General features: G+C 35.3%; 2 protein-coding genes across 2 annotated transcripts; one reads left to right on the top strand and one right to left on the bottom strand.

The window, feature by feature from the left end:
- Positions 1–16,154: 16,154 nt before the first annotated feature.
- Positions 16,155–16,466, bottom strand: LOC116010130. The gene has a single exon (XM_031249401.1). The coding sequence runs from the start codon at positions 16,464–16,466 to the stop codon at positions 16,155–16,157; it is 312 nt and encodes a 103-aa protein (XP_031105261.1).
- A 2,505-nt stretch (positions 16,467–18,971) lies between these two features.
- On the top strand, positions 18,972–21,241 carry LOC116010119 (F-box protein At1g61340-like). The gene is made up of 4 exons (XM_031249394.1): positions 18,972–19,125; positions 20,891–20,950; positions 21,032–21,106; positions 21,212–21,241. The coding sequence occupies exons 1-4, from the start codon at positions 18,988–18,990 to the stop codon at positions 21,239–21,241; spliced, it is 303 nt and encodes a 100-aa protein (XP_031105254.1). The 5' UTR covers positions 18,972–18,987.
- Positions 21,242–25,008: the final 3,767 nt, after the last annotated feature.

The following is a 25,008-nucleotide window of genomic DNA, read 5'->3' as shown; positions in this document are numbered from 1 at the left end:
TCGAAAATATCTAATGGGATTCGAGGTTCCGTTAGTGAAAAGCAGAAGGATGTCCGAGCATTGTTCAAGGCTATTGACGACCATTTCGTTACTTCAGAAAAGGCTTTGGCAAGCACCCTCATCATGAGATTCTCCTCTCTTCGTCTCACTTCCGTCAAAGGTGAGCGTGAGCACATCATGGAATTGCGTGACATTGTGGCTCAACTTTAGACTCTTGGGGTAGATATGTCGGATGACTTTCTCGTTTATTATGCTTTGTACACCCTACCATCATCATACGGACCATTTAAAATCTCTTACAACACACATAAGGAAAAATGGTCTATAAATGATTTAATGACCATGTGCATTCAAGAAGAATGCATGTAGATTGTGATGGAAATGGGTGAAAGTGCCATGTTGGCTACAACACGTGAGAAGTCTAAATCTGGAAAATCTCGAGGTTCCACTTCTAAAGCTAAGGGGAAAGGAAACATTCCACCTCAAGCTGACATAAAGAAGGTGCATAAGTATTTCTTCTGTAAAAAGAAGGGACACATGAAGAAGGATTGCATCAAGTACAAGAAGTGGATCGAGAAGAAAGGTAATCTATCCTCATTCGTTTGTTATGAATCTAATATGTCTGAAGTTAACGCTAATACTTGGTGGATTGATTCTGGTTTAACAATCCACATTGCAAACTCTTTACAGGGAATGCAAAATCTGAGGAAGCCGGTGGGAAATGAACGAACCATCTTACTAGGAAACAAGATGGGGTCGCAAGTGGAAGCTATTGGAACGTGCAAGCTTGTTTTGGATAGTGGTTTTGTACTGTTTTCAGAAAAGACATTTTATGTACCGAGTTTCTCCCGAAACTTGGTTTCAACATCCAGACTTGTACCGATGGGATATTCATTTACATTTTCAGACGGAAATTTTAACATTTTTTTATAAATCATCTCGTATTGGATATGGTACATTGTCTGATGGTCTTTATCGTTTTCATTTACAAAACAATACCACTTATAGTTCATTGCATGTTCATTCCGGTTCCAAAAGATCAAGTATTAGTGAGAACTCCTCTATGTTATCGCATCGGAGATTAGGTATCGCATCGGAGATTAGGTCATATCTCCCTTGAACGTATAAAGAGATTAGTAAATGACGGGGTACTTAGTACTCTTGATTATACTGATTTCGAGACTTGTATAGATTGCATTAAGGGAAAGCAGACTAACAAGTCTAAGAAAGGTGTCAAAAGGAGTTCAAGCATATTGGAAATCATACACACTGACATTTGCTGTCCAGATATGAATATGCCAGGTCAGAAGTATTTCATTACCTTTATTGATGATTACTCGAGATTTACTTATGTGTATTTGATTCATAATAAAAATGATGCATTGGATGCCTTCAAGTCCTTTAAGGCTGAAGTTGAGAACCAATGTGGGAAACAAATATAGATAGTAAGATCCAGCAGAGGTGGTGAATACTATGGTAGGTACATTGAAAGTGGACAAGCACTTGGTCCATTTGCTAAGTTTTTTCAAGAACATGGGATTGTTGCCCAATATACCATGCCTAGTTCTCCGGACCAAAATGGTGTTGTTGAAAAAAGAAACCGAAAGCTTATTGACATGGTGCGGAGTATGCTTAGCAACTCCAAACTTCCTAAGTTTTTGTGGGCTGAAGCGCTTAAGACGGAAATGTATATATTAAACCGTGTTCCAACCAAGGCTATCCTAAAGACACCATTTGAGTCATTTAAAGGTTGGAAACTGAGTTTGCAACATATGCGTGTTTGGGGATGCCCGTCTAAGGTAAGGATATATAACCCACAAGAAAAGAAGTTGGACCCAAGAACTATTAGTGGTTTCTTTATTGGATGCGCACAGTCCTCCAAAGGGTATAGATTTTATTGTCCATCTCATTCGACTAGGATCGTGGAATCAAGAAATGCTAAGTTTTTGAAAATGACATGATTAGTGGGTGGGATAGATTCAATGATTTGATTTCTAATCATGATCATATTGAATCATGTCCTTCTACATCATCACATAGGTTGATAATGGATTCAAGCACCCTTCAAGATCAAACGGGTATTGAACAACCTATTTAAGAAATTCCACGAGATGTTGATATTATCTCAACCGATCAACCAATTTAGGAAATTCCTGAAGCGGTAGTTGAACCACTAACTTCTCAAGGAGATGGTAGTTCAACTTTAAGGCGATCTGTCCGAGATAGAAGATCAGCAATTCCTAGTGATTACATAGTGTATCTGCAAGAGTCTGATGTTGGAGCTGAAAATGATCTAGAAACGTTTTCACAAGCCATAAATTGTAAAGAGTCTGATTTATGGTTTGAAGCCATGAAGGAAGAAATGAATTCTATGCGGAGCAATGGGGTTTGGGACCTTGTTGAGTTGCCTAATGGGGCCAAGGCTATTGGCTGTAAATGGGTCTATAAGACTAAAAAGGACTCATTACGTAACATCGAGCGATACAAGGCTAGACTCGTTGCTAAAGGATTCAATCAAAAAGAAGGAATCGATACACGGAGACCTTTTCTCCTGTATCAAAGAAAGATTCACTTCGCATAATCTTGGCTTTGGTTGCACATTTCAATCTTGAATTGCAACAGATGGATGTGAAAACGACATTCCTTAATGGTGATAATGCTGCACGAGGTTAAACAATTCCTTTCTAAGAACTTTGATATGAAAGATATGGGTGAGGCATCTTATGTCATTGGCATAAAGATCCATAGGGATAGATCCCGGGACATTCTGGGACTATCGCAGGAAACCTATATCAACAAAGTCTTAGAAAGATTTCGGATGAAGGATTGTTCACCGAGTCTAGCTCCTATAGTGAGAGGTGATAAATTCAGTTTGGACCAGTGTCCAAAGAATGATTTTGAAAGAGATTCCATGAAGAATATTCCCTATGCTTCGGTTGTCGGTTGTCTCGGGTATGTTCAAGTCTGTACTAGGCCGGACATCGCCTTTGCTGTTGGAATGCTGGGACGATATCAAAGTGATCCGGGTTTAGACCACTGGAGAGCTGCAGAGAAGGTTTTGGGGTATCTCAAAGGTACCAAGGATTATAAGCTTGTGTTCAGGAAGATGAACACTTTGGACATTGTCGGGTACTCTGGCGCGGACTTTGCCTGTTGCTTTGATTCTTGGAAATCAACTTCGGGAAACATTTTCCTTATGACCGGTGGAGTTATTTCATGGAGAAGTGTTAAACAAACTCTTGTCACCAATTCAACCATGGAAGCCGAGTTCGTTTCTTGTTTTGAGGCTACACCTCAAGGTGTATGGCTTAAGAATTTCATTTCAGGGCTTAGAATTATGGATTCTATTTCTAAGCCGTTAAAGGTTTATTGTGACAACTCAACTGCGGTCTTCCTGGCTAAGAACAATAAGAGTGGGAGTTGAAGCAAGCATATCGACACTAAGTACTTAGCCATCAGGGAGTGTGTTAAAGATAAGAAAGTGGTCATTGAGCACATAAGCACTGAGTTGATGATTGCAGATCCCCTAACTAAAGGCATGCCACCATTCAAGTTTAGGGATTTTGTTGAGAAAATGGGACTTGCGCCCACGTTGTAAAATTTGTATACATACAGTTATTGTTATATGAAATTCTTAAAGCATTCAGATATTTTATCGTTATTGTATTGTGCACACATTCTGTTGAGAAAATATATTTTTTGAACCTGTAATAAATATACGGTTTATCCATTAAGTTTTTATTACCACAAAAATGCTTAGAGAACAAGTTACATTGTGATTATAGTAGATGCTACTCACATTAAGAGGACGTATCTCTATAGTTCATGTTTCTTTGTTTTCTTTGAGTTTGTACTTGCACCAAGTGGGAGAATGTAACATTTTTCCATTAAGGAAAAATTATTGGTGCAAGATAATGATGGCTTTCAATAGCCATTATGTGGTGAATTGTAACGGCTGTAACGGTAACCGTTACAATCGTTACACAACCTATAATGATTGCCCTATAGGCTATATAAGAAGGGGTTCCCCACTGCTCAAGTTACTACTTTTACACCATCTATACTAAGTCCTGAGAGCAAGTGGGAGACATACTACTATACAGACACTCTGCAGGAATCCTACCACAACTTACAGCATCTACAACCTACAGGATCTACAACAGATTCATAAGCAAATACAACTATGCTGGAGGTTAGTCTAATATGGTTAAATTCTTACATTAACTTCTTCTGGTTCCTCAATTAATTCTTCTTCAATGGTGACATTGTTTTCAGTAATATCTTCCTCATTTTCAACACGATGTTCTCAACCAATATTAACTTCAACTAGGCCTTCATCAGACACAAAAACATTCTGATTTTCTTCCACTTCTTCCGCAATGTCTTCCCGTTCAACAACATCTTCTTCAACAGTGTGATCAACAGTGTTAATCACAACATTTACATCCACAAGATTTTCTTCATCAATTGCTGGTTATTTCTCGACCATAATGGGTTCATCATGAACTGGATCGGAACATCAAAAATTGCAGATTCATTTTCAACAGTAGTTGTTTCCCTGTTGTTACTTTCCAGAAGAGCATCTAGAAAATCATTGGCTATATTTAAAGGTTGTTCACCTGAACGATGGTGCATATCAACCAATGATCTTTCAAGTGCCACTTGAAAGTTGACTTCATTTATTCTTTCCAAAGCCTCAGAGTCGAGGCTTAGAATATTTTTCTTCAATGGCCGGTGCCTTCCCTTTCCATTTCTCAATCTTTTCTTGCAATTTGAATTGATATATGCTATTGATTCTTTCTATATCAATGGCTTCTATGATCAGATCCGTTCCACACCATTCTAAGGTAAATGTTTCGTTTTCTTCCATCTCCGGGCAGACGTTTGCGAAATGAGGTGTATATTTTTCAAGTCTCCAATCCCTCCATGCTTTGACTCTATTTAACTACTCCAATAACTCAAGATCATCTCGGCTTGATACGGAATCAAACATGATAGGTTCTGCATCATTTGTTTCGACCAAGGGTTGGCTTGAAATTCTTCTTTGCAATTTGTTTAACACTTGCACTTTAACTCCACCAAGTTCCACAGGGTGGTGTCTTCTATTTCAATAAATAAATATAACATTTTAATATAAAGTACTAATATTGGGCACTTATTTTTGCGCACCGCGCATAGAAAATACTAATCTATCTACTATACTAATAAGAGGCAAAGAGAGTTAGGCCTAAAATGGGTAGAAAAAATGGCGGTCAAATTATTTAATCAAATGGATGGATCAGATGAATTATTTAATCAAAAAGATGGTTAAGATAATTCAGATTAATATTATTAATAGAGATTACCTAATCTAACCTTACTTTTATGATTATCCGTTAAGTTTTCCGTTAAATATTCTGTTCTCCGTTAACATTCCGTTAACTTTTAACTTACCCATTAATTTCTATAAGAAAAGTCTTAGGTTCGAACCTCATCTCAATCAAATTTGACATAATTAAGTTTCTCACTCTATTTCACTCTTATTAAATTAAATAAATTAGTGGCTACACCAAAAAATGATACATATGTATTTCTTTAATTTAGAATTATGTGTCTACAATATCTTTATTTGAAAAAATTATTCATTATCAAAAAATTAAATTAAATAAGAGAAATAATTTCATTAGTTATACTGTCTTTATTTTCTCTCATGCAAAGATTCTTTACATTCAAATTTATCAATTGATATTCATTACATTGTCCATTATCTTATTTTTACAATATCTTGTAATTAAATATCAAAGTTATAGTACAAAATAATGTTATATATTTATTTACCAAATATTTTATTAATACTATGAAAAAAAATTTTAAAATAATTTGAAGCTAATTATATTAACTACTTGGGGATTGGTTGACAAAGAGAGTACTCAAATAATAACCCAACAAATTAAAGCGGAATCACTCTATTTTACTCTTATTGAATTAAATAAATTAGTAGTTACACCAAAAAATGATACATATGTATTTCTTTAATACCATGAAAAAAATAAAAAAGAATAGTTTGATACCAATCATATTAACTACTTCAGGGATTTGTTTACAATGAAAAAACTCAAATAACCCATTACCCAGCAAATTGAAGCGAGAAACTATCTTTTAATATCTTTGGAATACATAATATTTTAAATTTTCAAATTTTTATTAATTTATTTAATCTTTTTTCTTAAACTAGGAATTTCTTTATCCACAATAACTTATTCAACAATAATGGTTGAAGCAAATGAACCCCAAGCAGAACACCTAAAGGAAAGTCCATAGCTCCTATATCATAATCTCATTGCATGACGTTGTCATCTATGCTACCAACAATAACCGAATTGCAAATAACACACTACCAACAAAAAGGAAGAGAACAAATAGTAAAGATGAAGACAATGACAATGTTACTCAAAAGAGAATTAAGAACACTTAGAAAAATTCAAATTAAAAGTAGTATTTATTTAGACAATCATATTTAGACCAAATATTTAGACTATCGATTTTACGAGGTTGCAAACATTTATTTTAGTAATAATTATAATGAATTTTCTATATTATCTTGGACTCATATACTTTGAGTTAGATATTTAAATAAAAAAATTCGACATTCAATTACCTATGTATAAACTTCTCCTATATAATCTTGTATTGATATACTTTCAAATATTTATTTAAATATAAACATTGGGCATTAACACATTCGCGCAATGCGCGTATAAAACTAGTAATGTAATAATTGACAACTTGTGGAACCACAGATGAACACGCTGATGGAAGAAGTGGTACAAGAATCGCCGCTATCTGCAGGTGTTAAGTCACCGGAATCTGCACAATGGGGCACTCCGGTGGAAACGCCCAACTCAGCTTGGGGTAGGAAGGAGACCATCGATCCAGTTGAGGTCGAGGAAGTTTCAGACGAAGACACCATGGATGACGACAACGTGGACCCAAACTGTCCCAGAATTCCAGTAACAAAAGAGGAGAAAGAGAGGCTATGTAGACCTTGGCGTCGATCCCTAATACTCAGAGTGCTTGGGAGAAAGGTGAGTTACTCATACCTACTGCAGCGTCTCCAAAAGATGTGGAAATTAGATGCGAGCTTCGATTTAATCGCCCTAGATCAAGAGTATTTTCTGGCGAAATTCGAATCCATGAGGGATTACGAATTCGCGAAGTTTGAAGGTCCTTGGACCATTCTGGGTCACTATCTGACAGTACAGGAGTGGGAATCCAACTTTCACCCTCACAAGAACAGAGTAAAGAAACTACTGGTATGGGCAAGACTCCCCGAGCTCCCAATCGAATATTTCGAGGAGAAGTTCTTGATGAAAATCGGAAAGCAAATAGGCCGTCCGGTGAGAATTGACATGACAACCAGTTTGGTATCCATCGGCAAGTTTGCCAGAATCTGTGTAGAAGTGGACCTATCAAAACCACTTTTGGCCAAATTCACACTGGAGGACGAAGTGTTACCCATCGAACATGAAGGTATACATTTAGTTTGTTTTAGTTGTGGTATATATGGCCATAAACAGGGACAATGTGGAGGGGAGAGGGCTGAAACAATGAACACAGATGATCCATCCAATGTAAATGCCCAGGGCAACGATCAACCGGATAACGTGAGGCCAAAAGGCCCGCGCCAAGACAATACACCTCGTCGTGATTACAAGGAAAATTTCGGGTCATGGATGCTAGTTGCAAGGAAAGAAAGGAGAGGCCCTAGGAGAAATGGGAATGGTCCTCAGGGGCACGCTACAAATGACACCGCTAAAAGAGTTCCTGCCTCCACTACTCAAAGGAACATAATCTCAGAATCTCGCTTTGCAGTACTGAATAATTTGAATGCAGATGGGGAAAGCAACCCCGACATAGGTGGAGGCTTCCGGGCTACAGAGCAGTATGGGATGTCAACACTACTGAGAATCAAAACTAAACACAAAGCCGCAGCAACAGGGGACCAGGATTTTAATTTTCCAACTGTAATGAGGAACCAGACACAGTAGGTAGGGCATGGTACGTTCAGAGGAAGAGGTGGCAGAGGAGGAGCCCCAAGACGGGCAGCAGCAGAGTCCGAACATACTGTCGTCAGGGGGCATAACTACGGGAAACAGATTTCAAGTACGGTCATGTATCAGGTAAATGAGGAGATCCCGGAATCCTCACACAGGGAAGAATTTGATTTTTCTATGAAATAAAATCCCCCAGACGTAACAAGAATCTTACAAAGTAGAAAAGAAGACAATGAAGTCGAGATGCTAGAGAATGTTGGTCGATTGGACCAAGTCGATACGATGTTGGGTGATCGCTCGTGCTCCTGAGCACAGAAGCTTCCCCATATGTTAAAATGAACTTCTTTATTTGGAATTGCCAAGGTGCAGCCTCGAAGGCCTTCAGACGCACCCTAAAACAGTTTTGTAGAGTTTATGCACCGGATATGGTCTGCCTACTCGAACCAAAGGTGTCAGGGGAACAGGCCAATCGCATATGCATTAGTTTTGGTTTTGAAGAATGGGTGAGAGTGGAAGCTGTTGGGCTCTCAGGAGGTATTTGGATCTTTTGGAACAATCCGTTGAAGATACGAATTCTGGGTACACACCCACAATTCGTAAACTTACAGATAGAGGAGAACAATTCGGCACCATGGGTATTGTCAGTAATCTATGGAAATCCTAATCAAACCTTGCGAAAGAAACTGTTTTCAGACCTTTCAGCTAATGATTTTAGTCCACATATCTGTTGGGTGGCCTGTGGTGATTTTAACTCAGTAACTGGGATGGAGGAGGTGAGCAATTCAGAATGCTTCAACACATCAAGATGCTTCGAGTTTAGGGAATGGATTTTTCGAGAAGGGTTGATTGACTTAGGATTTGTAGGATCAAAGTTCACATGGATGAGAGGTTCAAGTTTGTCTTCATTTAAAGGGGCTAGACTGGATCGGGCATTAGGTAATATCAATTGGAGAACCAGATATCCAAACGCAACAGTTGAACACCTACCGATGGTAAGCTCTGACCATTCACCACTATTGCTCAAATGCACGCCCCGCCAAGGATTGGAACCAAAGAAAACCTTTAGATTCAACATGGCATGGACACTACACGAGGATTTCATCAACTGTATAAAAAACTCATGGGACACAGGGAAGGAGCTAGAGGAGAATAAATCCAAGATGGCAGAAGCTTTATTAGAATGGAACAAGCTCACGTATGGGAATATTTACCATAGAAAAAAAAGACTCTTGTCCAGGATCGAAGGAATTCAGAGAAGTCTAGCAGTTAGAGTTAGGAACGACCTATTAAAACTTGAAAGGAAGCTAAGGGAGGAATTACAAACTACACTGCAGCAAGAAGAACTAATATGGTATCAAAGATCGAGAGAAGAGTGGATCACTTCAGGGGTATCCAACACCAAATTTTACCACACGGCTACTACAGTAAAGAAAAACAGAACAAAAATCAGAATGTTACGCTCTGAAGGGGGAGATTGGATCTCAGAAAGGGACCTCCTGATAGATTATGTGCGCTCATACTTCAAACAGCTATTTTCAGACATCCACCAATATAATTTTCAACACCAATTACCAGGTTACTTTCCTATATTAAGTGAACACGAGTGGCTTAAGGTAAATCGTCCCTTTCAACCGGAAGAGATCAAGAAAGCTTTGTTCGAAATGAATCCATGCAAAGCTTCGGGACCCGATGGTTTTACCGCAGGGTTTTACCAAAAAACATGGGAGGTCACTGGTGGCAGCATCATCAATTTTGCCTTAAGTTTTTTCTCAGAAGGACAGCTTCCTAGAGGCTGTAATGATACAATGATTACTCTATTACCAAATGTTCCAGTTCCTGAGAGTGTAAAACAGCTAAGACCGATAGGCCTGTGCAATGTCACATATAAAATTCTGACAAAAACAATGGCATCCCGGCTCAAAGATATCTCAAAGAAGCTGGTAGGACCTCATCAGACGAGTTTCGTATCTGGGAGACAGATTACAGACAACATCATCATCTTTCAAGAAGTCCTAAATTCCATAAAGACAAGGAAAGCAGCGGTTGGTTGGCTAATCATGAAAATAGATCTAGAGAAAGCTTATGACAAGCTAGCATGGAGCTTCGTTGAAGGTACATTGGTGAAGATCGGCTTTAGTGACATATGGAGGCGGAACATTATGACCTGCGTTACAACCTCAAGATTGGCAGTAAACTGGGAAGGATCAACCTCAAATTGGTTTCACCCCAAGAGGGGAATTCGACAGGGAGACCCCATATCACCCTTACTCTTTGTTCTATGCATAGAAAGGCTTAGCCATATCATTAATAACTCTATCAACTCTGGAAAATGGAAAGGGGTGAAATTGAGTAGACAGGGTCCTTATTTGTCTCATTTATGTTTTGCAGACGACATGATTTTGTTTGGAGAGGTAACTACGGAACAAGCGGAAGAGATGATGCATTGCCTGAGATTATTCTGCGATCACTCTGGACAGACCGTAAATGTTCAGAAATCCTCGTTATTCTTCTCCAAGAACACGCAACTGGAGGTGCAAGAAAGAATTATAGAGCTAACAGGAATAGCAAGGGTCGAAGATTTGGGAAAATATTTAGGAATTCCCGCAATCCATGGAAGATTGAAAAAAGAAACTTATGCAGGCCTCATCGAGCGTATCCATCACAAGTTAGCAGGCTGGAAGACGAAGACTTTGTCGCTTGCAGGAAGACAAATCCTTGCCCAAGCTGTCCTAACCGCCATCCCATACTACACTATGCAATCAACGCTGTTACCTAAAGGAGTGATCAGTTCGATCGAACGTTCAGTACGAAGCTTTCTATGGGGCAGCACACCCGATGTGAGAAAGAGTCATCTAGTAAGTTGGGAAACAGTCACCAAAACCAAAGACAGAGGTGGCCTGGGATTAAGAAACCTCAAAGCTTATCACATGGAGATGAATACCCGTTAAGTAAAACCTCAAACCTCAAACCTCAAACCTCAAACCTCAACCCTAGTGAGAAATGGGTTGAACACTGATAAGTGCATATTTGATCATATTTAATCCCCATATTTAACCTTATTTGTCCACTAGAATGTATAAATTGTGTTCAATATAACCTTAATTTTCTTTACTTTGATTAATGTTTGCAACAATCACCTTATTTGGAATAAAGTAAAGAAAATTAGGTCATATTGCATTTAATTGGGTGATTTAGAGAAAACCTAAGTTTGATTTGTAATAATCATCTTTAATTAGTCATCCTAATGTTTTTAATTGCTTGTGGAAATATCAGGAAAATCATGAAGATGTAAAGAATCATGAAGGGACAAGAACAAAAGTGAGAAGATGGATGATGATGAATTAAAGTGGAAGACAAAAGCAAAGAAGATTAGGTCCATTTTCATCATGAAGATCAGCCAATAATGGAGTCAAAAGAATGGTATTTTTAATGGTCTTGATCACAAGGACAAATCAAGGCAAAAGTGGAGCAAAATAATAATGAGCTGAAATTTACGCATAATTTGCCCACTGTTCGGTAATTCAACAATATCTCAGTCTAGGAATGTCCAAATTAAGTGATTCTTGAACCATTAGAAAGAATATTGCAAGGGCTACAACCTTTCCAGAGATACGAAATTTGTAATTCTGACCGAAAAATGGTCAAAAGCAGCCTTGAAGTCGAAGTTCCAGATTTCGTCCTAATCTGACCACTGCTCGGTATTTTGGTCATATCTGATTGTAGGAATATCCAAATGGGATGATTCAAACGGCATTGGAAAGAAGATTTAAAGATCTACAGCTATGATTAGGGCCATAAACTCCAAATCTGGTAGAACATGGACTCCATGTGCCTTCACAAATCATGTGCATTATACACCATGTTGTGGGCACCTCACTTTTGCAATTTGCCAACCAATACCCATCATGCTTTGCCTCCTCATGAACAAGTATAAATAGAGGTCTTCCTTGCAGGAGAAAGAACACCATCACACACCATTCCATACCAAGCTTCCTACAATGTAGAACCAAGTAGTAGAGTAGAGTAGAATTTATTTCTTTCATCTTTGTAGTGTAGTTTTATTTACCTTATGCAAGTTTATTTTCTTTATGCTTTATGTTATTTACATTTCTTCTTCTTTTAATCTATTATGCTTATTTAGTTTAATTTGGGTTTAAGGTAGGAATTTATTATTTATCTTGATGTTACCTTGCTTTTAATTTCATAAGGGGTAGAATTATAATTATGGATCATAAGCTTGTTCAAGAGGCTTTGTTTGTAACTTGTTAGTAATTACTAGCTATCTTTATTGGCAAGTAATTGGAGAGTATTTGCTACAACGAAAATTGTGTAAAAACTCTAGCCACCTCTTGTACAACCCAAATATCTCGCTACGAGAGTAGTGGACGAATTGGGGGGCTTAATATATTTTGTGTACTTCAAGAGCTTGAGGTTGATACGTCACAAAAGTGGGGCAACCCTTGCTCTAATTCAAGATACGGTAGGATCTTGAATTCTTAAGTGTATGCCCTCTTGATCCATGATTATTGTTCTCCCTAATCATAAGATACTAAAGCATCTTGATAGTAATGATTCCTAGCTTTAATCTTATATTTTCTTATTGTATTTATTTCCTATTTTTAGTTTGTTAATTCATCAATTTATGTTTATGATTGTGCTTGGATTCTCGTTAGTGGGTTAATAAGCTCTAAAGTAAATAATTGCACAACTACGTGCCATAAATGCCAATCCTCAGCGGAACGACAAATCTAAACCCGTATACTTTATTTTTGACAGCGATCAAACACAAAATTCTGGTGTGACAAATGGCTAGATGAATACCCGTTAAGTAACTATGCGGTAACTCAGATTCCTCAGTCCGAAGTGTCAAATACAGTGGCAAGCTACTGGGATAGAAGAGATGGTTGGGATTGGAGCAGATTGAGTCATATCCTCCCGTTAGCTCAGCTGGAAAAATTGGCTGCACTCATTATTGATGAGGATCTGGATTCGGAAGACACTGTTGGGTGGGAGAATGAGGCGTCAGGAAGGTTCTCAGTTAAATCAGCCTACAATATTGTTGTAAAGCACTTAGAGTCAGATGGTCAAATCGACTTACAGAGGCCACTAAGTGGAATGCTATTTGGAAATTAAAGACACCGAGTCGGATTAAGACATTCTTATGGCTGGTTCGCCATGAAAGGATCATGACGAACAGTTTGAGGATGAAGAGGTGCCTGACCACAAGCGATAAATGCTGGTTTTGCGAGGATAAGGTGGAGGATATTGATCATGCATTACGCAGGTGTGCAGTGGCAGAAGATGTGTGGAGGAAAGTACTCCCAGCTTATCACATGGAGATGAGGAATGTGCCATTCAGGGCTTGGCTAGATCAAGGCATTGCAACCAAAGGGAATGCGAATAGGCCCCAACAGGATAACATTCTATTTGCAGTCACCATATGGTGGATTTGGAAGTGGAGGAACGAGGGAGTCTTTAACAACTCAACCCAACCCCTCCAATCAAAGATACAATGGATCAATAATCAAGTAAAGGAGGTAAATGCAGCATTCTGTAGATTGGAAAACCAGCAGGGTACTTCACAGCTGGGCAACTGGGAAAAGCATAGCTGGGCTAAACCAGAAGATGGCATAGTAAAAATAAATTACGATAGGGCCGTAGACTATAATACAACAATAGCAGGATGCGGAGGTATCGCTAGGGATTCAATGGGAACATGGCTGGGAGGATATGTCAATAAGATAGGATCATGTACACCGGCTCAAGTAGAGGCTTGGGCCCTACTGAGGAGCATTCAATTAGCTAGGAAAATGGGATTTAGAAGAGTCGTATTTGAAGGAGATTCAACTGAAATAGCCACCGAAATGATGAGGAATCAAGTATCTAATCACGTAATTCAGAATATTCTCAAAGCATGTAAACAGGAGGCGAGTTACTTGGAAGCTTGGGGACTAAGTACAGTTCCCCGTGAAGTGAACAAAGCCGCGGACTATCTAGCGAAGTCATCCCTGAAGTTTCCGAAGGGAATGCACGTCAAGACTAATCCTCCAGAAGACTTACTCCATGTAATTGAGGATGACAAAATGGCCTACCCCTCATGGCGCTATATGTATAATCAAAGTAGATAAGAGCTATGTACTGGGTTTCCCCCTTCCAAAATTAATAAAAAAAAAATAGTATACGTATTCTTTTATTTATAATTATATAGAAATATATTATAGAAAAGAAAACACATAAGAAATTACTTTTGTATTCAATCAAGATTTTTAAATTAAAGACTTTCAAAACTTTTAAAGTGATGAATTTTAATTGATTTTTGTAGAGTTTTTGTAAACTTTCCTAGAATCTTTTAAACACTTATCAACTTTGTAAGAGTCTATAAATATCCGTAGGACAAACATTTATAGACTTTTAAAAACCTTTTCGTATTAAAAGTCTACAAAAGTCATTAAAACTCTAAATTGAATACACCTACACAAACATTCCATAACTTCTATTAATATATTATTTATAATTTTCTTACAAAAGTATATTTTTATAAATTATAAATAAATTAATGCATTGTAAAAAAATAAAAAATAAATATTCATTGTCACAAAAATAGAGTATATTAATCTCTCAAAAAATTCAACTTAACACAAATACATATATTACTAATAATTAACATACAATATACAATTATATTAATTAAATAAAAATTATAAAATATAATTGTATTTCCAAATAGAATATTTATGTATTTTCATAAAACAAAATTAAAATATTTATGTTGTTGTTGCTGCTGTTCGCAGCAAATTTTTGCTGCAAACAGTAGCAAGCTTTGATGCGATCGCAACAATTTTTTTCTTGCTACGATCGCAACAATTCTTTTTGTTGCAATCGTAACAATTTTTTTTTCTAAATATCAACAAATAATAATTTTTCGTAGCAAAGTATATGAGTATTTATAAAAATTTTGAAACGTAAGGTTTTTCTGGTTTAGATAGAGAAAAAAAAAAGTATGTAGAGAATGTTAGAAAAGTTTGGGGTTTGAGGGTCAGATTTCATCTATTTATACTAATGAAGAAAATGTCTACACAAATCTTATTCTGACAGAGTCTACAAAATTTAATAACTTTTTGAATACCAGTAGACTTTTAAAGACTCTAAAAAGTCTGAATTGAATACCAGTATACTTTTAAAGAGTTTTGAAAAGTCTGGATCCAATACCGTAGACTTTTAAAGAGTCTTTAAAAGTCTAAATTGAATACCACCAAACTTTTAAAGTTAATAAAAGTCTTTATAAATCTATGAAGGTCATGATTGAACACACCCCTTATTGATTGAAAAGTATATAGCTAACTATGAAAACAATTGGATTAACTTTATAATTATATTAACAAAAAATGTATGCTTTAATTTAAAATTTTTTGAGTCATTTTTTTAAAGATTTGATTAAAAATATTTATACTTACTTTATTTACGAAATTAATAGGATATGCATGCAAACTGAAAATTTAAACTCCATTTACATTCGCATATCAAAAAAAAATTTATTCCTTAAACTTCAACAACAACGATGTAGCGTATCGCACTCTGAGCTTCAAAGTTAAACATTATACAGTTACATTATCGCAACTAATTAAAAAATAATCGATAAACACACATTATTATTGTGTAGATCGTGATCCTGTGTGGACCACGATCTAAAAACACATCATGTACATTATTTTAACTCATAAAATATATTATTTTACATAAAAAAATTATTATTTTAATACATAAAATACATTATGTATTATTCTAATTCATAAGTGCATTATTTTAACACATAAAGTATATTATTTTATTCTAAAAATTTCATTATTCGAAAATATATAAAGTACACTATTCAAACACATAAAGTACATTATTTCATCCAAAAATTTCATTATTCTAGCACATAATATATATTATTTTACCAAATAAAATACTTATCTTATCTCAGAATGTTCATCATTCTAACACGCGTGCTGAAGGGGGATTTTTTTTTTCTTTTTAACATCAAAACAACTCTGTTTTGGACCGTGGTGGTCCATACAATAATTTGCCATAAAACACAAGATAGCTAGAAAGGAAAGAAAACGTTGTCCTCTGATCTAGCTAGGTATAAATGAAAGGAGTAATCTTGATAACTAAGCCAGGGAAAACATCATCAGGATCTTGAATGTGAGGATTCTCTTCCACAATGAAAGGGTCTCCGCACTTCTCGCTTATTGTCTGCAACGTCTCCCCCTCACGCACAACGTAAATCTCCTCGCACCGCCTCTCAAACGGCGGCACCACAACTCTGCCGCCGTTGGCCGCCGCACTCTCGGTCGTTGTAACCCATCCGCCTGCAAAGCAGCTCAGAAGCAGCACCATCGCCACCGCCGCCGCCGCCGCCGCGCTGTACCAAGAAACCTTCACCGCCATTATGGCACCCGCGGGCCACCTAATAATAACTCTCAACATGTTTAGTGTTCTCTTATATATGAATTAAGGAGTTTGTATATACATACTATACGGTGGTTGTGTAGGTACGTTGAGGATTGGATTGTCTTATAGTGGGATATCGATCGATGTTGAAGTGGGAGCTGAGGGAGTTGAAACGTTAAGGAAATGTAACTGCCAAGGGAAGAAGAAATCCAAACATCATCATCGTATATATCATATCATGAAAGAGATGGATATATATATGGACGTACAAGCTAAGTGCAACAACTAAACCAACACCAACAATAAATTAAATTAATCATATCAACACATTGGTCACAAGAGTATTTACCGTAAAACTTCGCTCTCGTGTAATAGCCAATAAATTTTGCACAAGAAACAAGAGTATCCACGGTCTAAACTTCGTTCTTGTGTAATAGCTTGCAAACTATACATGAAAAATGAAAAAATAGTATCCACTAGCTAAACTTCGTTATAGTGTAATAGCATGCAAACTATACATGGGAAACAAAAGTATGGGCTAAACTTTAATTTAATTTGCTCTTGGATAATAGCCTGCAAACTATACCGGAAAAAGCAAATCACACTAGAAAGACCTTGTGTGACAAAAATCAAACTCATAACCTTTTAATATGTGAATCACAAACAATGCTCATTCACATGACGTGTTCTTTAAAAAAGCTAGATTTTATGCATAATTTTTTGTCACTCGGAAGTTATGTGACATAATCAGATGTAACAAAAACCTCAACTTTTATATATATATATATATATATATATATATATATTTTGAACTAATGCCAAATAGATCCTTCAACTAAAAAAAAAAAAGAAGGTACAATTAACCCTTTAAAAAGCTCCAATTAGACACTTTTACTTATCATTTTTATGCAATTAATTAATTAACAAGTTACCTCTAGATAACTGGTATTTTTTTTTAATTTACAAATTATTTAAAATAAAAATTATTTTAATAGTAATTAAATTATTTTATAAAAAAAAAAAACCTAGCGACGACTTTCCCGTCCAACCGGATGAAGAAGCCTGCCTGGCTCCTTCGACCAATTGGACCAAAAAAAACAAGATTGACGGCTTCAATTCCCGTCCCGTTGAGAAGCGAACACTCTAAATTTTTTTATTATAAAATTTATTTTTTAATTATATTTTTTAAAAAGTTACCTGTTGGAGTTTACCTACAAAATAAGCTAGTTGCACAAATTTAAGAAGTTATTGACTAAATTGCATAAAAGTGAAGAGATGAAGTGTCTAATTAAATTTTTTTTTTTTAGTTTAGAAAACTAATTGCACTTTGAACTATAATTGAAGGGCCGACTCTTATTCTTATTTTTTTGGTATGTCACCTTGGAATGGATATTTTATTTTTTATGTTTATTGTTTCCCTAACGACTTCATGAAGGGATATTATGATGCGTTTGACGTATTTAATTATTTAAAATAAATTAATGACCACATTATTTTATTTTATTTTTATGGGCTGGGTATATAAATAATGCAGCATGCTTCGAGAATGAAAATGACATATAAACGCACGAATGGAGATTTCATAGCTTGCGTTTTAATATGTTACAAGAGGTAGATGGCATTGCGTATGAAATAGAAGGTTTATGACTTGTGATAGGATAACAAAAACCTAATACTGAAACAGACGGCTGCTTTTGCCACTATATACGGTGTTTGGTTGGATAGAAAATGGTGAATTCTTTGAGATTGAAATTTTTAAAATTTGAGGGAAAAGTATTTTATTTGGTTTAGTTTATGAGAGAACATTGAGAATGTTTTTCAACGGTATATGAATTTTTCAAATTTCTGTATAATAAGTTACCACCACTCTTTTGGTATTTCAATTCCGAGTCAATTCCTTTTTTGGTCCTAGACTTATAGTGACAAAGACAATTTTAGTCCTGCATAAAAAAAATTAGACAATTTGTGGCACATTTATTGTAACGAAGACAATTTTGGTCCTCCGTCTATATTTCCGTTTGAAGGCCGTTTAAGAGAGGGGTAATTGCGTCATTTCATGATGTCTCCTTCTCTCTATTACATCCCTGCTCCACGTGCCTCCCTTACTGGCTTTCTCCTGAATCGTGATCTTTGTTACGCTACCTCCGCTGCGTCCCAGGCCGAGAAGCCTTCGTCTGGAAATGAGCTGACAAGAAAAATCATCGATGAGTTCACTGGTGCCGGATTGATCGGGAAAGTCTGCCAAGTTATTGGAGTCGTCATAGACGTCAGATTCGACGAGGGATTGCCTTCGATCCTCACCGCTCTCGAGGTGCTCGACAACAAAATCAGGCTCGTGCTTGAAGTGGCGCATCACTTGCGTGAGAACATGGTGATGGATAATTGCTTATTTGCTTGGTTGTGTTTTGATCGATTTGGGCGTCTGGGTTTTGTCCTATTGGATCAGGGCAATCTGGTGTAAAGATTAGATCTTGAAATTGGGTTTTTTTTTTCGACGAGTGCGGCGGCGACGGGGATAATGACTTTGGGGAAGAAGGGTGAAGGGATAGTGAGGAGCCATTCTTTTGGGAGGAAAAGGGTTGTGCTGTCAAGTGCTTTACAGTATGATGATTTTATTACCAACACAGATACAAAGAAGCTTTGTAGGGAGGTTTCACTATAAGAAAAATGCACATAAACAACACTATAACGACAACAGTTTTTGACAAAAGTGTTGTCTTTTGTGTAAAAGACAACAATTTTGGTCAAAACCGTTGTCTTTAACGCAACACTTTTATCAAAGACAACAGTTTTTAGTGAACCGTTGTCTTTAGTGTGTTGCCTTTGTGCATTTTGTCAAACGACAACACCGCAACGACAACGGTTTTTAAAAACCGTTGTCTATGTGCATTTTTTTTTAAATAAACGACAATGGTTTTATGCAACCGTTGTCGTTGGTGTGTTGTCTTTAAGTGCACTTGAATACACAACACTAAAAAGACAACGGTTTTTTAAAACCGTTGTATTTGCGCATTTATTTTCTTAAAAAAAGACAACAGTTTTATTTAACAGTTGTCGTTTGTGTGTTGTCTTTAAACACATTTGAATAGACAACACTTAAACGACAACGGTTTATTAAAACCGTTGTCTGTGTGCGCTTGTTTTTTTTATTTAGACAACGGTTGTATTTAACCGTTTTCATTGGTGTGTTGTCTATATGTGCACTTGAATACACAACACTACAAAGACAACAATTTTTTAAAACCGTTGTTTTTGCGAGTTTATATTTTTTAAAGACAACGGTTTTGTTTAGCCGTTGTCATTGGTGTGTTGTTATTAAACGCATTTTAATACACAACACTCCAAAGACAACAAGCTAATTACAACCAAACGGATATTGATCAAGTGCGTTCTGAATGGGCAGATTCTGTATCAAGTTATATACAGTAGGTATCCTGAATGGGCAGGTTCTTGTGTATTTTAATTTGAACGTTGTGAGCATGGTGTATTTTGAACATTATTGTGAACATTGTGTATATCGAACATTGTGTACATCGAACATTGTGTACTTTGAACATTATTGTAAGCGTTGTGTATTTTGAACATTATTATGCTATGATGCTTACAAGTTAAAAACAATAGTCTATTTGACAATACAAGTTTTGACAACACTTAGTAGACAACGATTTTTAAATGTTGTCTTATATATAAAAGACAACGCTTAAAATCCGTTGTCTATTGGCTTGACTTTCAACAATGCTTTTATTAACAACGTAACACAGAATAGACAACGGTTAAAAACTGTTGTCTATGCATGTGACTACAACACTGGCTTTAACAACACTCAATAGAAAACAATTAAAAACCGTTGTCTTTTTTAGAAAAGACAACAATTTAAAACCGTTGTCTTTGCTCAGGACTTACAACAACACCGATTTCAACAACACTCAATAGAAAACGGTTAAAAACCGTTGTCTTATCTAGAAAAGACAACGGTTTTTTAACTGTTGTCTTTGCTCGGGACTTACAACAACATTGGTTTCAACAATGCTCAACGGTTAAAAATTGTTGTCTTTTCTAGATTAGACAACGGTAAAAAAACGTTGTCTTTGCTCGGAACTTACAACAACACTTGTTTCAACAACACTCAATAGACAACGGTTAAAAACCGTTGTCTTTTCTAGAAAAGACAACGGTTTTAAACCGTTGTCTTTGCTTGGGACTTACAACAACACCGGTTTCAACAACACTCAATAGACAACGGTTCAAAACCGTTTTCTTTTCTAGAAAAGACAACGGTTAAAACCCGTTGTCTTTGCTCAGGAGTTACAACAACACCGGTTTCGACAACACTCAATAGACAACGGTTCAAAACCGTTGTCGTTTCTAGAAAAGACAACGGTTCAAAACCGTTCTTTGCGCGGGACTTACAACAACACCAGCTTCAACAACAGAAAGTTTATGATAAGTCTCTTTTGGAATTCTTGCCTCAAAATGTTCTGGTGAGTTTAGAACTCAATTTGCATCTTATCTATATGAATATGAAGAACTTTATTTTAATTTGTTTCTTCTGTAACTTGCAGATTAGGATAATTTGTGGGCTTGATTATGATGATTTGAGCAGGCTGTTTCATGTCTCCAAGACCATTCGAGAAGTGGTAAGCCTAATCAAATCTGGGAAATCAAGAATATTGATTTTTTGATTGATTGGTTATTGCACTGGTATGGTTCTTGTTTTTGAGTATAGTACACAAAATACTCAGGGATGGAATAAAGAGAATGAGACGTTGTGAAATGATGCAATTACCCCTCTCTTAAACGGCTTTCAAACTGAAATACAGACGGAGGACCAAAATTGTCCTCGTCACAATAAGTGTGTCCACAAATTGTCTAATTTTTTTTATGGATCGGAGGACTAAAATTGCTTTTTCCACTATAAGTCTAGGACCAAAAAATGAATTGACTCTTCAATTCCAAACCCTTTAAGAAGGATTGTTCAATATGCATGGTGAGACAAAAAATGCGCATTTTCATGTAAGGATAGGTTAGTCTTTATACACATTAATTTTTGTATCAATGTTCTAACGAACCAAACAATTGAATTAATATTTCAAGTAATTTCTTTTTTAACAAAATTAAATTCTATTCCTTCAAATTCTTTTGTGTGAGGCAAAAGGCCAAAATAGTATTATTACACATGAATCCTTTTCGAACTTGATTAAATATTATTTTTGCTCATTTCAAACTTATTTATCAATAATTCAATACACTTGTAGGGTACGAGAGCCTGGTTGAAGAGAGTCACATTACAAAAATTTAAAAAAAAATATTAAAAGTAAATTAAAAGCTGAACCTATAAAAAAATATTATCTTAGCATAATTTATAATAATAAGGAAAATATTTTTTACCTTTACTATACCACTCACAAATTTGTCACTCCCTGATGTGACAAGTTTTAATAAGTTTATTTTTCTTATTGTTCTTTTTTATTTTAAATCTCAACCAATTAAAACCTGCCACATCAAGGAGTGACTAGTTTGTGAGTGGTAATATAGGAGTATCTAGCATGGTTCATAATAATAATTACACACTAATAATTACATATATAAGAAAATGATCATATAGCTTGTCTCTAAGAGAAAACTAAAGCCAATCCAGTCATTCATTGGGTCAAATCTAACAGTTTTAGAGCGCGGAAAAAAATCGTGATTTCAATTTTGTAATTTTTTTCAACTTTAAAAGTGTAGTTTGCAACATTATACTGTGCATTTTAACCAATTTGAAAGTGCAATGTCTGCACTTAGGGTTCACCTTGTAGAGTTTATGTTTTAGTTTTTTTGTTTGGTTTAGTGTTTTTAATTTCACTTTTTAGTTTGGTTTAAGAATTTATTTTTATTGCTTAGGGTTTAGTATTTACGATTTAGGGGTACTTCTAATTGTTGCATGATTCACTTTAAAAATCATAGTTTTGAGTACACGTTTAAATAATAGTGGTTTCACTTCTAGTTGCTGCACGAACTACTTTAAAAATTCTAATTTTGAGTGCATGTTTATTTATTAGTGGTTGCACTTGTAATTGTTACTAGTTGCACATTCATAGTTCTCACAGAAAACATACTTCACACATGGAATAATGGAAAGGCTACGATACCAATCAATACTGTACTTCTTGTACAAACTCAAAGTAAAAAAGTGTTGATACAATGTTGATTTTGTACCTGGTTCAAACTCAAAACATTTACCATTGATTTTAATGTGGTACCAGATATAAGAATCATGTATCTATCGGCATCTTAGAATTTTCTTACATATATAATAGTTTAGCACAAGAATCCAAACCAGATATAAGAATCATGTATCTATCGGCATCTTAGAATTTTCTTACATATATAATAGTTTAGCACAAGAATCCAAACCAAACTTAAGTAATATTTTTAAGAGTAATAGCTAAGCACCCCTCCTAAAATTTCACTCCCAAATTCACCTCCTAATCCGTTAAGTAGGGGTGAGTGTGGAGCGGATTTGGGGTGAATCCCCATCCAATCCGTTAAAGGCAAATTTTAAAAATTTCATCTGCATCCACATTTGCTATGGGTGGGGATCCAATCAAATTCGATCCATTAATTGTGAATTTGACGGATTATATTGGATAGATGTAGATAGGATGGCGGATTTTAAGTTTAAGGCTGTGTTTGGCAGAGCTTATTTAGGAGCTTATAGCTTATTTTAAGCTACTAATAAGCTATAAGCTTTGTTTGGTAATGCTCTCAAAATAAACTAGTGGCTTAAAATAAGAGCTTATTTTGAAACGCTACTTCAGGTAGCTTTTAAAAAATAAGCTAGTAGCTTTTTAACTTTTTTCCATCTTTATCCTTATTATTTTAAATAAATGGCATCATTTATCCCTCCCAATTAAAACTCTTTTGGTATTTTTTTTCTTCAATATGTTTCGTTGTAATTTTAATTTGATATTTGTGTTTGAACAATAATTTTTGTATGAACTAATTTTATAAATTATAAACATTTTGTTTTACTTTATAGATTTTTAAATATATGTTCTTACTTTATATTTTATTAAATTATATTGATTTCATTATTTTATATTTTAATATGTAAACAAACCTATTTAAATTTAAAATTATTTAACTTTTATGTAGATGTCCTTTTTAGTCCTTTTACATTTATCAACTTATCAAAAAGCTAATTTTACCAAACACTTTTAAGCATAACAGCTAGTTTAACAGCTCTTCAAATTCCAGCTTCGAGCTTATAGCTTTTCAGCTTTCAGCTACCATTTCAGCTAGGTTTGCCAAACATAGCCTAAACAATTCAATAAAATAAATTATATAGAGCTAATTCCATTTTGGTCCTAGATTTATAGGTGAAAGTCCACTTTTGGTTCTTTTTTATTAGAGCATCCTCATTGGTCCTAGTATTATTGTGCCATGACCATTTTTAGTCTTTCATCAACAAAATCGTCAAAATGTTGTTAAATACAAAGACATTGTAATCTTTTTTATACAAAGTAGGTTTAACCACTATATTTTTTATATTTATTTTTTGAAAAAAAATCCATAATTGAAGATCAAAATTCCCTTGTATTTAACAATATTTAAACTATTTTATTGATAAAGGACCAAAAATAGTTATGCCACAATAATATTATGACCAAAAGTGGATGTTCTAATAAAAAGAACTTAATATGAACTACCACCTATAAATATAGGACAAAAATTTGAATTAACTCAATTATAATACAAAATTTCAAGCATTCATAAATCAAAATATAAAAAAATTTCAAGCATCTCATTTTTTTTTAAAAAAAAAATCTAATTTTAAAATACAAATAATTAATTTAAAATACAAACGCATCTAGATTAAAAATCTTCAATGTAGTGTTGGACTTGTAATTGTGGCACCGTGAAGAATAACAAATCTGACTTGAAGAATGAAAAATGTGAAAAGTAAAAAAATGACAATTGAAAGCTAAGTATAGAAAAGTTTAAATTTAAAATTGAATTTTGAGTTTAGATTTTAGCTACACTCGTCGTAGGACACTCAACAATGGACTACTAGGCGTATATAGTGTATCCACTATATATGACGGATTAGTGGAGTGAATTGGATATAGTGGATTTTGAGAAGTCATATCCGCATCCAATCCATTAGTGACGGATTTCCATTAAATCGATCCACATCTTATCGACTTTAAGTGAATGCAGATGGAATGCGAGTGCATTTAACAAAGTGAAGCAAATTTGGTGGATCTTTGCTCATCCCTAATTGGAAGCATGATATGAGCATTAATGCAAAGGCTTTAACAAGGCAGCGATAAGATGTTACCATAATTTCGTGATCTTTTATACAATAATATTTCTAGTCCAAAATTTCTATAATTTAGTTTCCTATATACTTATTTTTATTCCATTGTACTAAAAAATTATTTTAAAAAAAAAAAACCCTTATGATATTGTCTCGTAATTAAGACACATATCTTAAAATATTAAACCAGACGAACCGGGGGTGGGGGGGGGGGGGGTTGCATTTTTTTTTTTTTTG

This window comes from Ipomoea triloba, chromosome 1, assembly GCF_003576645.1.
Source record: "Ipomoea triloba cultivar NCNSP0323 chromosome 1, ASM357664v1".
Taxonomy (NCBI): domain Eukaryota; kingdom Viridiplantae; phylum Streptophyta; class Magnoliopsida; order Solanales; family Convolvulaceae; genus Ipomoea; species Ipomoea triloba.
This window is presented reverse-complemented; position numbering and strand designations above follow the sequence as displayed.

Bases quoted from the DNA above. Each gene is read 5' to 3' on its own strand.
- LOC116010119 (XM_031249394.1), top strand. From the start codon at position 18,988: ATGACTTTGGGGAAGAAGGGTGAAGGGATAGTGAGGAGCCATTCTTTT. The intron at 19,126-20,890 runs CTATAAGAAAAA...CAACAACACCAG, and splicing joins AGCTTTGTAGGGAGGTTTCA to CTTCAACAACAGAAAGTTTA. The intron at 20,951-21,031 runs GTGAGTTTAGAA...TGTAACTTGCAG, and splicing joins TCTTGCCTCAAAATGTTCTG to ATTAGGATAATTTGTGGGCT.
- LOC116010130 (XM_031249401.1), bottom strand. From the start codon at position 16,466: ATGGCGGTGAAGGTTTCTTGGTACAGCGCGGCGGCGGCGGCGGCGGTG.